The 15,608-nt window shown below is 36.7% G+C and overlaps 1 protein-coding gene across 10 annotated transcripts in view; it reads left to right on the forward strand.

The window, feature by feature from the left end:
• Positions 1-15,608, forward strand: part of DST (dystonin) — a gene marked incomplete at both ends in the record, with an annotated part of 433,522 nt that overhangs the window by 348,600 nt on the left and 69,314 nt on the right. For 7 of the 10 annotated variants that reach the window (XM_084229023.1, XM_084229019.1, XM_084229024.1 and 4 more), the window contains 6 exons: positions 6,865-7,026; positions 8,689-8,859; positions 11,688-11,854; positions 14,008-14,167; positions 14,368-14,694; positions 15,165-15,249. In XM_084229023.1, the coding sequence (XP_084085149.1) occupies positions 6,865-7,026; positions 8,689-8,859; positions 11,688-11,854; positions 14,008-14,167; positions 14,368-14,694; positions 15,165-15,249 (1,072 nt within the window). The remainder of the gene's footprint in view (positions 1-6,864; positions 7,027-8,688; positions 8,860-11,687; positions 11,855-14,007; positions 14,168-14,367; positions 14,695-15,164; positions 15,250-15,608) is intronic. The other 3 variants (XM_084229025.1, XM_084229029.1, XM_084229030.1) reach the window with 1 other exon arrangement.

The raw sequence follows: 15,608 nt of genomic DNA on the forward strand, positions 1-15,608 counted from the left end.
GGAAGTTTTATTATTAATATTGCCATAAATAAGTAACCTCTCAGTCTGTATATCAAGTTTGTAGCAGTTGGGCATAAAACCCTTAGTCTCCTCTTATTCCCTGCCTACTGCCCAATCCATTGTTCAAACATAATAACCCTGTGCACATTTTTTTTCTCTTATCATCAGGCCTCAGAACAGCCTATGTGCTTGAACACTAAACACCTCAGGTTCAGTGTTTGTTGAAATATTTCACTCCTTCACTATGAACAATGGACTTTGATGTTGTGATATTAATGGGAATTTAGAATTGCATCTAATTTTTGAATGAGTGTGTTACCTATAGAGTTCTGGTTATGGGATAGATTTTTTTTAAAAAAAGCGTCAGTTCCTAGAGTTATAAATATAACCTTGGAACAATATTTTTTTTTGCTAAAGGTGCATAAGATGGACATTCCCTGCCCCGCTTTCCTGGAAATTACCAGATAAAGTGTAAGCTTGTATTTAACTAGAACTGCCTTCTTCATTTGAGTTCACTTCATTTTTTTGAGAGATTTTGTGAGATTGAGATGAGACAAGTCTTCTCTCATTTGTTATTCTGTCTGCTACACTAGCAGTGTTGCTTGTTTTGTAAAATAAAAGACTTGATAGATTTTATTTTACTTAAAGCTTTTTTTTTTTGCCAACACTAAGGGTGGGCTTGCTGAATTTATTTTCAAGGTGTTTTAAAGAACATATATTCAATAGTTAAAAGCCAGTGGATGTTATTTTATTTATTAAATATCCAGAGTCACTTACCGCCCTTGATCTTTGCCTGAGTCTTGCATTAACCTCAAGAGGATCGCATGGTTATTAGTAATTACTAATATTCATGTCAGCAATGCTCAGGGCTCTGTGCCCTGGGGAATAATTTATTCTGGAGAACAGTTAGACTTGAACTTGGGCTTTTAAAAGGAGTGAAACAATGCTAGACTTCAAAGTGATCCCTTCTCTGCATCACAGATACTATTTAAACTACAGAATCTGCAGCAGCCCTGTATGAGAGTGTGTTTTAACGGAAGGATAGGGACCTGTGTAAGCTCTTTTAGTCCCCCAATTTATATTCAAATGAACTCAGTCACCAGACTTTCACAAAATGATTTCTTTAAGGAGCTCCTGGTGTCAGGTTCTGCCTCTTGGGATCCCTTCCCATTTTGAACTAGTTTTGGATTTCAGCGATCTCTGGATCTCTGATCCGGAGCTCCCCAGTTCCAGGACTTGGTCTGATTTGCTGATGTCACCACCTAGCTGTTGCATTGCAGCCTCTCGGCCTCTAGGTACCTCCCCCTCAGACAGCTCTCAGCTCCCGGAGATACAAGGAGTCAAAGAAAAGATGACTGCTAAGTTAAGTCACCGGAGGGCATAGCTGGGAAGGGAAACAATTCAGCTGTTCTTCTGGAGCACTCCGTGGGTAAAGGGACGAAGCAAATGTTGCCTAAAGAGCGAGGTCGTTGCTGGAAGCGCCCATTCTCTGGAAGATGCCTTCCTCGGACAGTGCTGCTCTGAGGAGCTGGGAACAGCGCTTGAGGTCCCTGGTGGAGTTACTTTTCTGCCTCCTTCACCGCCACCTCTGCCTCTCTCCAGCTGTAGTTAAAATGAAAGCCAAACTGGGGCTTCAGTTGGCCAGTTTCAAAGGATAAAATTGGTTTTCCAGCTGAATGTGAATAACCCTGCGTGTGCCTTAGAGGAAACCCGGAGCTCTTTGCTGCAATTGCCTCAGGTGGAATAAGCCCTTCATAAGAAGGTTCAGATAAGACATTGGAAATTATTTTTCTTTTAGAGGGGAGTTCTGTAGTACACCATGCTTTCTAATTTGTTACTTTAAACAGTTGCTGGAGTGTACTAGCTTGGTTGTTCAAAAGTCTAATTTTATTTTTTCCTTTGGGTAGTTCTGAATAGCTTCAAAGAAGCTTAATATAAGAAGAAAAACTGTGATTTGACTTGAGATTATTTATGGCTATTTCCCAAAAAAGTAAAAGAAAATTTTAACTTTCTTACAGCATTAGACTTAACTTATTTTTCGCTGAAGATTTGTTCTGTGCCTTGAACAATACATGGCCCCTGTGTTTGTCTTCTAAGTTTCTAAGACGTGGTTTATTTATAAAGGAGATGGAGTTTTGCAAACCATCTTTAAGTGGATTACAGTTAACCCATTCTGCCAAAATTAGCACTCAGCCTGTTGAAATGCTTGCTCATTTGGAAATTTTAATCTGAAAGCCTTCGATGCAAAATCAAACTAAATAGGGAAATGGACTGACAAAGGAGTGTTCTGGTGTTTGAACCACTGTTAAGTGTATGTTTGGTTTTTTTTTTCTATTTTGGAGTCTGTGAAAGGGAACTTTGGGGACTAAGGGAGGGAGAGGGAGGAGATTTCTATTCTCTATTCTTGATGCACTTTACTTTTTAGAATAATTCTGAAGGCAGCCAGGTAAAAGGATAGTTGCATTTAGACCAATGCACTGATAATAACCTTAAACACCTCATATATTACAATGTATATTATTTGAGTGTGTGTCTTTATGTGGAAGGCACTTTATAATTCTGTTCACAAGTGTATACTTTGAGAGATACTTTACCTTATTTCTTATATTCTGTGTCAAGAGCTGCAATATTTGTTTTAACTATCTACAAAATGGGGAAGCCACTCAGCAGACCAGACTGTTTACGTCAGAATCCCCCATGTGTAGGGAAAGGGGAAGAAGAGGAGGACCTGAATATTGAAGACTGTTATGTTCCACAGCGGTCCATCTATGATACTGTTAGACTAAATGAACAGATAGACTCCGGTTCAAAAGGTAGCCTGTCTTCCAGGCATTTTACAGATCGGACTTTACCCTACAGTCACAGAACACTGGATGTTAGTTCTTTATGCTCGAACGGTGCCCTTGCTTCTTCCAGTGTATTTGAGCTGAGGGGTCGTGAAGCTAACAAACTAGATGAAAAGATGATCTTTGATGCACTCAAACTAAATAGTGATATCATTCGAACCACAGGATTACCTAAAGCCAAATCTCATGCTGAAAAGAAAGAGCATAGACGGTCATGGAGAATGTTTGTCCCAGCCAATTTTATGGATTATGCAAACAAAAGTGAAAGCTCTTTTGTTGAACCTACTGATATGTCAGATGTTGTTACTAAGGCAAGCAAGTGCAGATGGGCTACTAATTCTCTCACATCTGAGGAGGATGACTCTGGTTTATGTAGCCCTCCAGCAGAGCGGGAAGAAAAACAGAACATTTTAACTGGAGACCAGCCACGAATTAGAAGCTTATCTTCTACTGAAGATATTCATATACCAGAGCAATATAGACCATTTTTTCCTGTTAACTCCATTAATGAACAAAAAATCCCACTGCTTTCATGTAGAAGTGCCCACCTTGATGAAAGCTGCAAAATGATTTTGCATGATGTGTCTCCACTAGAGGAAACAAAACATGTCAGTGGTCAAAGGGAAATGCATGGTGAAAATTACTGTCTGCAGAATGATTTGAAAGAGAGTACTATTAAGTGTGACCCACTAATTATGACAAGAGATGGAGAAAAGAAGTGCACTTCTAACCCCAGAGAAGAAGGGGAATTCCATGTCGCATCAATAAATAGGGAATTTATAGAAGGTTCTCCTGAGGATTTACATCTTCCTCATACAGATCTGAGAAGAAATGATGTAGATTGTGGCAGCACAAGTTTGGTAGAAAATGTGACACTATTGGCACCATATGGTTCAGAAGAATCCAACATAGCATCTAAAGAGGAAGTGGAGGCTCCCCATTCAACCCAGGAAATGGAAGTGATTCATATGAAGTGTGCCCCAAAATTTATACCAGTAAGAAAGAAAACAGCTCCCAGAAGAACAAGGGCCCAGGCGGGAATGTTGGATACATTCTGTAATGGTTTTCCGTCAGTCCAGGTAATTAATGGAATTGTGAAACTTCAGTGCCAGAAGTTCCTGGCTCTGTTTTAAGTGCTTACTAGTATTTCTAACAACAGTCAAATCCAGTCTTTTATTTTGGGAGTTTAGCTAATATCCTAAACCTTCACAAGTTGGCCTTTTTAACAAATTAATTAGGAGCCAGTTTTGATAAAAATGAGTATTCTGTGCCATTTAGAGTCCTCCTATTGATTGTACAAATAGTGGCTCTTCCCCTTTATTTAGAATGCCTCCACTGTGACTTTATATTTACATTATACTTTTACACAAATCATGGTTTAAGACACTGCCATTTAAAGGGCAGTTGCATTGGATTTATTAAGCTTTAAAATACTTAGTCATGAAGGTACAAAAAGTGTTATGTTGGTTGCAGCATGTGAAGTAAGCTACTCAAAATAAGGGCTTTTAATTGTGCTGCATATTTTCTTAATAGCTCTGCATCTGCAAGTAGAGAAGTTATTGTCCTGCATTTTGCAGTCGTTATAACTCTGAACTTTTTGTGAGTGGTGAGTGAGGTAAGAAAGTAAAGGGTGCAACCTTGTAATAAGTAGAGGTTGTTTGTCAACCCTGTAATTTTTTTCTTCCTGCTCAGATTGAAGTTTAGCTATTTTGGTATTTTTACTAAGTTCTTCTGGTAAACTTTGCCTCAGAGGTTATTTCATTTTATTTCAAGCATCTCTTTGTGTTTGTGTGCTGATGGAATGGATTAGAAGGACAGTCACTCTTCAAAGGTATTTCGTTAGCACTGGAGATAAGGAATTTGGATAATGTCAGAAAAGTTCCATTTCTTGGTCTATGACACAATTGCTGTGGTGGGGAAATCCCTTCCCTGAGCATAAACTAAGTGGCATGCTAATTTAAAAGCTTATTAGCAAAGTGCTTTTTTTCTGTAAGTGATTTTGTAGTTTGTTTGTAAAAAGTAATGAAGTCCTTTGTGGTCTGTATAGATTCTTTAGTAGTTACTTTACATTTTTTCTAGTACTACTCTAATATGCAAGCCTGAAAGTAATTTCTTTAAAGGAAAAGTTCAGAGCTTAAGACCTTTTATTAGAACATCATATATATATATATATATATATATCATCATATATATATATATGTGTGTGTGTGTGTGTGTATGTGTGTGTGTGTATATATATATATATATATACTATATATATATATATAATCTTGAAAACAATGAGGGAGAATAAAAATTTTCCCTACGTTCTTATATGCCAGACACATTCCTAGAATTAACAGTGTAGCAGTTTTCATACCTACCTTTTTTGTAAGTAGTAAAACATATCCTCAGTTAGTAGTTCCTAGAAGTGGTAACTTAGAAAGTGATATAGGAAATCATTGTGCCAAGTTCTACATTCAACACCTTACTGTAACTTTCTAATTGGCTTATTAGGTAAATTAAGGCCTTTTAAAAAAATACAAAAAATAGGTTTTTTTCCTCAATGATTTGGGAGAAGTCTTATAATTTCTTTGATTATTATAGCTGACCTTTTATATTTAGAATTGTTACATAGAAAAAAATTGATCATTGTGGGAATTGTCTGTATGGATTAGTAGTTTGGGCATTTCACTAAGGGGAGACTTTTCAGAGGAAATAATCACTTGTTTGCTACTTCTTAGTTTACTCATTCACACAGTACACAGAAGTATCCAGCATGCTAAGGCTGAGTACCAGAAGAATCTGGAGAGTTTGTCTGTTGGAATTGCTACATATTTCAAAAAATACTTTCTATATAATGTTTCAAGTGCTACTTTGAAATTTTCCTTTACTATGTTTTCATATATTCTGACTATCCATTCACTTGAACTACTGATACATTTATAAAGTGCACTGAAGTAGAACCCCAAACCTTGTCTTACCATAACACCCATCTGAACTTTTCCTACCTTAATTTATTTTCTTCATGGCATCCTTCAAGACCTACATTAAAAACATTTGTATTATACATTGAAAAAGTTGATATACCCCCCAGTATAACCTCTTGAGTGGCTGATGACACCCACTCCAAGATACCAAAAAAATTTTCTTTACTGATACTCATTGGACGGATAATCATTGGGTACATATTACAAACTAAGTACTGTGGTAGATCTGGAGCAGAGAAATACTGTAAGAGTGAGAGAAATTTCTGCTTTTGTGGAACCTGTTTTTAATCTAACACATTAGATCTTTTTCCAGTTATAGCAACTGGGGCAGTGTAATGATGGGATGGAGCGTTGGGGGAGAGTGCAGAAATAGAGGCAGTGACCAGAGAGTAATTGCTGTCAATGTGTGTGATCAGATCCCTGGGGTAAGGTCTCCATGCCCCTTGGAAGCCCACAGGCATCTTAATATATAGGGATCCTTATTATGCCACTTCTGCCTATATCTTTTTCCATTTCCTGTTCCTATACTTTTGGTCCTCTGGCCAGCCATAAATTGGCCTCTTATTTCATCTACTCATCAGTGATTCTTATCTTAAATTTGAGTCTCATACTTAATTGCCAGGTAGCAGCAGCCATCCTCAAAAGAGATAATAAAGATTCTTTCCCAGTAAGACTCATCTTGGGCCCATCTTATTATCTTGCTTCTTAGCATTTTTCATACTTTTTTTTTTGCTGGAGTTAAATGGGATTCATCAGAAATGCTATTACTCTGATAATGAAACAGTAAAGAATGGATACATATATTCTTCTTGGTTTTGAGGTAATCTGATTAAATGCACTAAGTTTATCATTCTTTAATATTTACAAATGGTTTTCATGATACTATGAATTAATATTTAGATTACTTTTTTACTGCTACAGTGTAGCTATGACCTATGAATAGGCAACAACAGTTAACTTTAGCTTTAGTAATTGATACCCAATAATTGAACACATATCAGTGGTTGTTAGGTGCGATAATACATATATTTATTGCTCTTCCAACCTAGGTATTCCAAAAAGAGGAGATTGAACCTTTGCAGGTTAAACAGCAAGATGTGAACTGGTTAGGTCAAGGCCTTATTCAGAGTGCTGCTAAAGGGACCAGCACCCAAACTTTGGAGCATGACCTGGAAGATGTCAATACACGGTGGAAGACTCTCAATAAAAAGGTAATTACCTAACCCCCATTATTTTCTAACATAGAAAATAATATCATGTTTATAGTAGCCAAACATGTCTACTTTTCTTTTTCTTATAAACTGAATTCCCAGACTCAGATAACCACTGGAGCCACGTAAATGAAAGAAACAAGCTGGGTAAAGCAGGTTCTGTCCCTGTTTTTACCTTGACTTTGATAGAGACACAGCAGTGCAGGTGTGATGGTAGGTGGCCCATGATCCATAGCCCTTTGTTGAGAGAGTACTCACATCTAAAGGTACAGTGATAGCAAATTATTGACATGGAGGAATCTAGGCTGACTTTGCCAAACATGTCTACTTTTTCTTTTCCTTATAAACTGTATTCCCAGACTCAGAAGTCCACTGGAGCTAGGTAAATGAAAGAAACAAGCTGGGTAAAGCAGGGTCTGTCCCTGCTTTTACCTTGACTTTGATAGAGACACAGCAGTATACGTGTGATGGCAGGTGGCCCATGATCCATAGCCCTTTGTTGAGAGAGTATTCACCTCTAAAGGTACAATACTAGCAAATTATTGACATGTAGGAATCAAGTCTGACTTTGCCAAATAGTCTACTTACTTTCCAAAGAACATGGAAATCTCACTTTTTATGTGAAACTTCTAATTTTCAAATTCCAGCAACTAATGACAAACTGTATAATAGGTTATAATGTGCAAGTAAAAGCAACTGTGTCTCTGTCAACCTGGACTAAAGCTTTGCTGCCTTTTCCATAGCCAATTAGCTATAAATATTATTTCCCTTATAAGATATAAATTCTACCTCTTAATGTCCACAAGGGAACACATTAGAAAATAATGTCATAATATATTACAGAAATATTGCTGACACACAATGATAGCTCTTCACATGACACAAATTACCTGAAAATTATTATGGTATATAGTGCTTACCTGGATAATGTTGTCACTCATCTTATAGTTTCTTCCCTGTGTTGAGATCTAAGGTAGCTGCCAGATCTTGAACTATATCTGTCATTATTTAAAGTCGGATTCATACTGTGTTCCTCAAACACAATTAGAATGCAGTGTCAGGTATAAATATATTCCATAGTGCTTAAAATATCTTGCCAAGTACTTTTTCAGTCCAAAAGGGAAAACTTGATGAGAAGAGCAATAAGATATCTCTATGGAGGACACAGAGGCTTCATTTACTAGAAGACAAAGACACTGGTGTGGCAGAAAAGGACTAGAGAATTTGAAGCTGTCAGAATTTTAACTGTGTACTTTCTAGTCTTTTGCTTAACAAAGTACAGTTCTGATTAGTTTTGGCCTTTTTTTAAATGATCATTATGTCTCATATTCAATAGGAAATAAAAAATATGTCCCAAGGATAATTAAGCATGACTTTCACATTGTTTCTCTCTGTAACCTGAAAACATTTGAATCATTAATTGCTGATCAAAAATTACATTGGATATTTCACATTAACTGGGATGACAACCTTATTTTTATGCCTTACTTTCTAAATGTTGACTGCGCTCTACCCACTATCATGCTTTAGATAAGTTTTAAGTGAGAAGGAAAAGGAAATTTATGACCAGATGGGAACATAAGCATGAAAAGTAGTGGCCCTTTGGCAAATGTCATTATTTTATGAAACAAATAAATAAGATGAGCAACTGGAACTTTGCAGGTGGCTCAGCGAGCAGCCCAGCTGCAGGAGGCCCTGCTACACTGTGGGAGGTTCCAGGATGCTCTGGAGTCCCTGCTTAGCTGGATGGTGGACACCGAGGAGCTTGTGGCCAATCAAAAGCCTCCATCAGCAGAGTTCAAAGTAGTGAAGGCCCAGATACAGGAACAAAAGGTAAGTAATAGTGAAGCTTTTGGATTATGTTTTATGCAAATCTTAATAATGAGAGTTAAAAAAAAATCCATGATTCTATTTACATTAATAATGTGTTCTAGCTAATTGATAGTCTAGTCATTACTTTATTAGTCATTCAACAAATATTTATTGAACATGTGCCAGTGGGTTACATTGTTGTAGGTGTTAGAGACTTACTAAAAAAGATAAGAGTTCCTCTTAAGAATTTAAGTTCTCAGTGAGAAGGGAGGAACATGAGAGAGAGATGATGATAAACAAAGTAAGTAAATCGTGCTAAGAACCAAGTGATAAGAAAGCTGGGGTGGAAGATAAGAATTAGGAAGTGACCAAGCAAGAACAGGGAACAGGAAGTGATAGAGGGCTCTGTGTGTATGTGTGTGTGCGCACGTGTGTGTGCATGTGTCAACATTGTACTGAGTAGTCAAGGAAATTTCAGGAAAATGTGACTTTGAACAGAAATATCACTGTCCTTTTGTATGTTGTTGATCCATATGAAATTGCCATTTTAATAGATTACATATAGGACGGTTTCTATGGTTCAACCTGTATTTCTATATTTAGCAAATAATGTGATTTGTATATACTAAGGAATATGCTGTTGTATCTTTTGACACTACTAATGCAGGTTTAATATGTAAAGACACACTCAATAGAGACATGGTGGCCAATAAAAAGCCGCCATTATTTTTGGGACCACATGTATAAATTTTCTTCTTCTATTCACTTCATCATGCAGCATTTAGTGGTGTCTCTGAGTACTAATTTGTCACCATGACTAGAATTAGTGCAGGAAGGGACCTGGCAAACAGTGTGTTGGTAAGGTTCTGTGTGTAATTTGAAAAAGAAGGGAGTGGATTAGGAGGCTTCATTTAATTTTGACAGTGTTCAATACTATCTCTCTAAAAATTATTTGAAGACTTTAGCATAATGGGAAATTAGGTGAGGACTAAAGAAACATAACTAGAACACATTGCATTTGCGTGAATTTTGAATAATGTAACTTGGACTATTTATAATTTAATTTAATCCTTTGTCATTCTCTCAGAGTTAATGCCTTATGCTCAGCCAACAAAACCTGTTTGTTTATTTTGCTTTATTAATTGCTAGAGGCATTGCTATTCAAGTTTACCCAAAGTAATTTACTTAATTAGTTCTCTTTACTGCCTCCACCACCTGTTATGCTTTGGTTATATAATAACTTTAATCTATGTCAGGAGAGTTTGCATTTCTTCTTCTTCCCATTGAGGTGCTTCTTAACCTTCTGCTTTGGTGGTCTTGATCTCAAAATGCTTCTTGGTAAATATCCAGTCTTAACTGTCAATCAGGATCAGCTTAAGGAAGCAATAAAGTATTTCGTATTTTATACACCCGTGTCTTTCTCAATGCTCTTACCACAGTGCCAGTGCCAAGCCCTTGCTCCTGAAATACTTATTTTGATAAGATTAGAGCAAGATAATCCTAAGTTCTGGCTACCTATATCAAACGTTCAATTCCAGGAGTCTTGAAATATTAACTTAGAATTAAATTAAATTTTGTTTCTGCTGCTAAATCCTGAAACATTAGACCATTTACACAGATTCAGAGATTTTCTAACATGTTCCACCCTATACTCCTTTTGGAAATAATTGAAGCCTCTCTGAGTTTTCATCTTCATAGAGGATTACAGGAACTTCCTGAAAAAAAGGAGCCAAGAACCTCTAGTTTTAACCTCACTAAATTGTAAACTTGTTCTGAATCTCAACTTCCTTGTATATAATGGATTTAAATTTATTATAGAAAATATTTTGAAACCAGTAATGACAATGTATCATAATTTTTTTGTCTCAATAGGACAGAAAATGTCCTTGTTAGTATAGTGGTTAGTATGTCTGCCTGTCAATAGAAAATTGTTGAATGTTTTGGGTATTTCCATTTTATTACAATGACAGTAATGTACTTTCCCCATTATCCAGTGGATATACCCTAAGCAGTGCCTTCTGTCCTCTTACATTAAAAAATTAATGACAGGTTTAGTGGCCTTGTCAATATTTATTTTCTGTGAAATGCCCCTACCACAGTGTGTGACACAACAGTAATAAGTTATTTCAAAAATGCTACTTTTTAGATCATTTTGTATGTGCATCCTTATAAAATACATTTTTAAAAGATTTATTTATTTATTTATACAAGCACTGGGTACAGTCAGAAGCGCGGGAGGGTGAGAGAATTCACTAGAGCCAGAGAGAATTCACCAGAGGGTGAGATAATTCTGCGGAGCAGAGCAGGCAGAAGGACCAAAGTACACTGCTGAGGGGAGCAGCAGGCGGCAGGAGAGGTCTGCGCACCATGCGGGACCCTCCTCCGGTGACCAGGGAGCAGGTGGGGATCGAACTGGCGCCGCACAGGCTGCGGGCAGCTTCGCAACTCAGCACTCAACCGCTGTGCCACCTGGGAGGCCCTAAAATACATTTTTGATCACAAATCAAAGGTACTTAGAATATGGTTTCATTTTTTTTTAAGATTTATTTATTTATGCATTCAAGATCTGGGCTGTAGGCCAGAGATGCGGTGGGTGAGAGGATTCACCAGAGACAGTGGGGAGCAGAACAGGCAGATCTGCTGAAATACACTGCTGAAGGGAGCAGCAGGCGAGTCAGGAGAGGTCTGCTGCACCATGTGGGTCACCTCCCTGGCTGGGGATTGAACTCTTGCTGCTGTGGCTGTGGATAGCTTCATAGTGCTGTGTTTTAACCCTTTGCACCACCCGGGAGACCCCTGGTTTCATTCTTATTGTAAAATTATTATTTTCCTTTTTGTATTGTCCCAAGCTTCTCCAAAGATTGTTGGATGACCGCAAATCTACTGTGGAATTAATCAAACGAGAAGGAGAAAAAATTGCTGCTACAGCAGAACCTGCAGATAAAGTGAAGATTTTGAGACAACTGAGCCTCTTGGATAGTAGATGGGAGGCATTGCTTAATAAAGCTGAAACGAGGTGACTTACATAATTCTAATCTCTTGAAAGAGTACCAGTGGATTTAATACTGATATTTTTTATTTTGGCAATATTTATCTTTAAGTTGTTATTTTCCTATGTTTGCCATCTGTGTGGACAAAGGGAGTAAGGGCTGGGTTGCCTCTCTCCTCATTCCTATAAAGGTAATGTTTCGTATTCACCAGATTTATCCCACCTGTCTAAGAAAAGCGTTTCTTTCTGGAGTGACTCATTCATTTGTTCATTACATGGTGATTGCCTGTCTACCATGCATCAGGCATAGGACTGCCCTAGAGATATCATCTCTGCCTTCGGACAGGTTAAGTCTAGTTGAGTTTTTGTAGACATTGGAAAGTTATGACATGGGTTATCTTTCAAAGCAAAAATAAAGGCTAATATAGGAGCCTATAAAAGGAAGAACCTACTTTAGAGGCAGAAAATTTATAAATCTGCTATGGTTTAAAGGAGGAGTAAGTGTGAATTAGGAAGTGAAACAACGGAGAGTGCCACGAAATTTATGAACATCAACATGCCTAGAACATGACTCCACTGGATTCTTGCACTCAACATACTTTTTAAATTGTATTTTTTCATTCTCTGCATTGGCACCACATTGAATGGTATTGAATACTCACTACATTGAAGTCTAGCCTCATAGACAAGTTGGGCTAAACAGAGATGAATCACTGAATAATGGGTTCCAAAGATAATTGCTTATCTTTGTTGGAGATAGAATACTGAAGAGAAACATTTGTCTAATCTCGAATTATGGAATAGAATTAATTATTGTTCTGGGAACATAGAATAAGGTGCATCTAAAGAGCTCAGAGTTTCATGTTGTACTTCAGTATGTACATGTACAGATGAACCCTTCTGTGTAATGCACTGGGACATTGTGTCCTGGATGCCATGGGAGATACTCTTAGTGCTTTTTAAAAAATGGTGAATGTCTAGATGTCTGCTTTACTACCATCACTAATCTTCTTTTCTAAATCTTCCTCACAGTGGTGTTAAATGAAGGGATATTGGTCATATTATGAATCACACACAGATTGATAGGTTTGCTCACAATTTAATTCATAGTAAATTAAACTAGTTATTTCTCCTGATTCCAGATGATTGGATTTTTCAGCTTAGAAAAAAGTCATAGATAATAATAATCCAGAAACTAAAAATAATATAGAAATTTTATTGATTTCTTAGGATCAAATGTATTTCAACTGAAAGTTATAAAAAATGCTTGCATGTATAGTTTGTGACCTAATGGTACAGAAATTGTATTCGGTACACAATCCTATTCATGTTCCAATTTTTCCTTTTGCCCTCATAGAAAGCTAATTTCTCAAATCATATAATTCCCTAAGAATTAAACATAATCAGAAGTTATGACAGCAACTCTTGATTCCAACAGAATCTTGATTTGATGCTGAATCATACTGTATGTTAAATATGCAGACCAGCACAATCACTTTCCCTAGAGAAAAGCTGAGGATAATAGAAGTAGGTTTTAATTTACCTGGTACCTCTTCAGCTGAGAAAATTATTTTCTATATTACAAGTAAAAGTCTAAGAAATATTTCTCCTCTGTTCATGATATTTTAAGTCCCAATTTCTGACTGTTGCATTTGGGAACTATACCTGACATAGTACTTTTAGAAATAGGAGTCACTTTAAATTCCACTGGGGAAGAGGAGAGGGAAGTTAAGGGTGTTCTTGAGATACATATTTTTACCATTTGATTAAAGCCATGTCAGTAATTGGTGCTCTGATTGAGGGCAATTAATATATAAAGCACTTAAAACAGCATCTGGCACAGAATATGTGTTCTTTAAATATTGCTTATTATTGTCATTATTATTGCTGCTGTTATTATACATAATTATTATTATAACTATTATAATTGTATCATAGCCAAGTTACTTGAGATTTTGTTGACATTCAGGCACTTAAGTCTGGTCTGTTCTTCAACTTTAATTTTACTTAATAGGAGAACTATTTTAACATGTCTTTTAAATGTGAGAGATTCTATTTTAACCTTAGATGTTTTCTACAAAAAATGTTTAGAATAGAATGCAGCAGCAGGAGTGAAATTTTTGTTGAATATTTCACACATTCTTCATCCCTAAATGACCTTTATCTTGGCACATTTATAGGAATCGTCAATTGGAAGGTATCTCCGTGGTAGCACAGCAATTTCATGAAACCTTAGAACCACTGAATGAGTGGCTTACGACCATAGAGAAGAAGCTGGCAAATTGTGAGCCCATAGGAACCCAGGCGTCTAAACTTGAAGAACAAATTGCGCAGCATAAAGTAAGATACCAATCACACATTAGTAAGATTCAGTTTTCCATTTTGTTGTTTTATGACATAAATTTGAGTTATGTACTATTGTTTTGTTACGCATATTTCAAATTAAACCCATTTCAAATTCCATCCTTTTGTTCTGTTTATGTTTTCATTTTTATTTGTCCTTGTTTATTTTTTCCTCTCTTTTTTTAAACTTCATTTAGGCTTTAGAAGATGACATCATCAATCATAATAAACACTTACACCAGGCTGTTAGCATTGGCCAGTCCTTAAAGGTTTTGAGCTCCAGGGAGGATAAAGATATGGTGCAGAATAAATTAGACTCCTCTCAAGTGTGGTACATTGAGATTCAAGAGAAAAGTCACAGCAGGTCTGAGCTCCTCCAGCAGGCTTTATGTAATGCTAAGATTTTTGGGGAAGATGAAGTTGAGTTGATGAATTGGCTGAATGAAGTGCATGACAAACTAAGCAAGCTCTCAGTCCAGGATTACAGCACTGAGGGCCTGTGGAAGCAGCAGTCTGAACTTCTGGTATTTTGATTTATTTTATTTTATTTTATTTGTTTCTGTTGTCATTTCCTTGGTCTTCCATTATTTATGTGTTATTTTATGTTGTTATGATTCATAAGAATTTTATACTCAAAAAAGACTGCCTGTGTATTCAGATACACAGTCACTGTTTAAAGTAGCTGGATATTTCACTTTTCATTTGTTAATTTATTGTCTTATCCAAAGACCCATAATTAACCAGTACGCCAGCACCTCCATTTAGCCTTTCTCAAAGGGCCCTCAGTCTTTTCTGAAAAATTGAGTGGTGTGGGTTGTCGTAGTTGAACATCGGACTTGGCCCACAATGGTGAGAAGGGGGTTGACATGGGAATTTAGTGACTATTATTACCCAAATATATCTCTTTGAAACCTAATTAAAATTTTCTTATGTTAACTAATACCAATGTTAATTTAAACTTTTTCCCCACATAAAATTGGTTCCTGTGTTTTAGGTTCTGCAAGAGGACATCTTACTCAGAAAACAAGATGTTGACCAGGCATTACTAAATGGACTAGAACTACTTAAACAAACAACAGGTGAGATCATATTCTAAACCAAATAATCATGCTGTTAGCATTTTGCATTGCTTTCCAAATATTTTCGGCAGGGAGAAAAATAAAACACTTTATAATTTTTGGGCCACTCGAAGACTTCATTCTGGAGAATGCTTTAAAAACCAATCAGGGGGATTTTGGATAGGATCTCACTTGTTTTCTCATGATCTCACTTGAATTCTTTTTTTTTTTTTTTCATGGAAGTTGTGTGAGTTACTCATAACATACAGTGCTGTGGCCCAGGAGATGTTTAGAAAAGCCTAACTCTACAGTAGAATTATATTAGTTTTCCACTTGTGAACAGCAGTTATTCTAGATTAGCACATGGGCTGTCAACAAAT

The sequence above is a fragment of the Talpa europaea genome, assembly GCF_964194135.1.
Source record: "Talpa europaea genome assembly, chromosome: 2".
Taxonomy (NCBI): domain Eukaryota; kingdom Metazoa; phylum Chordata; class Mammalia; order Eulipotyphla; family Talpidae; genus Talpa; species Talpa europaea.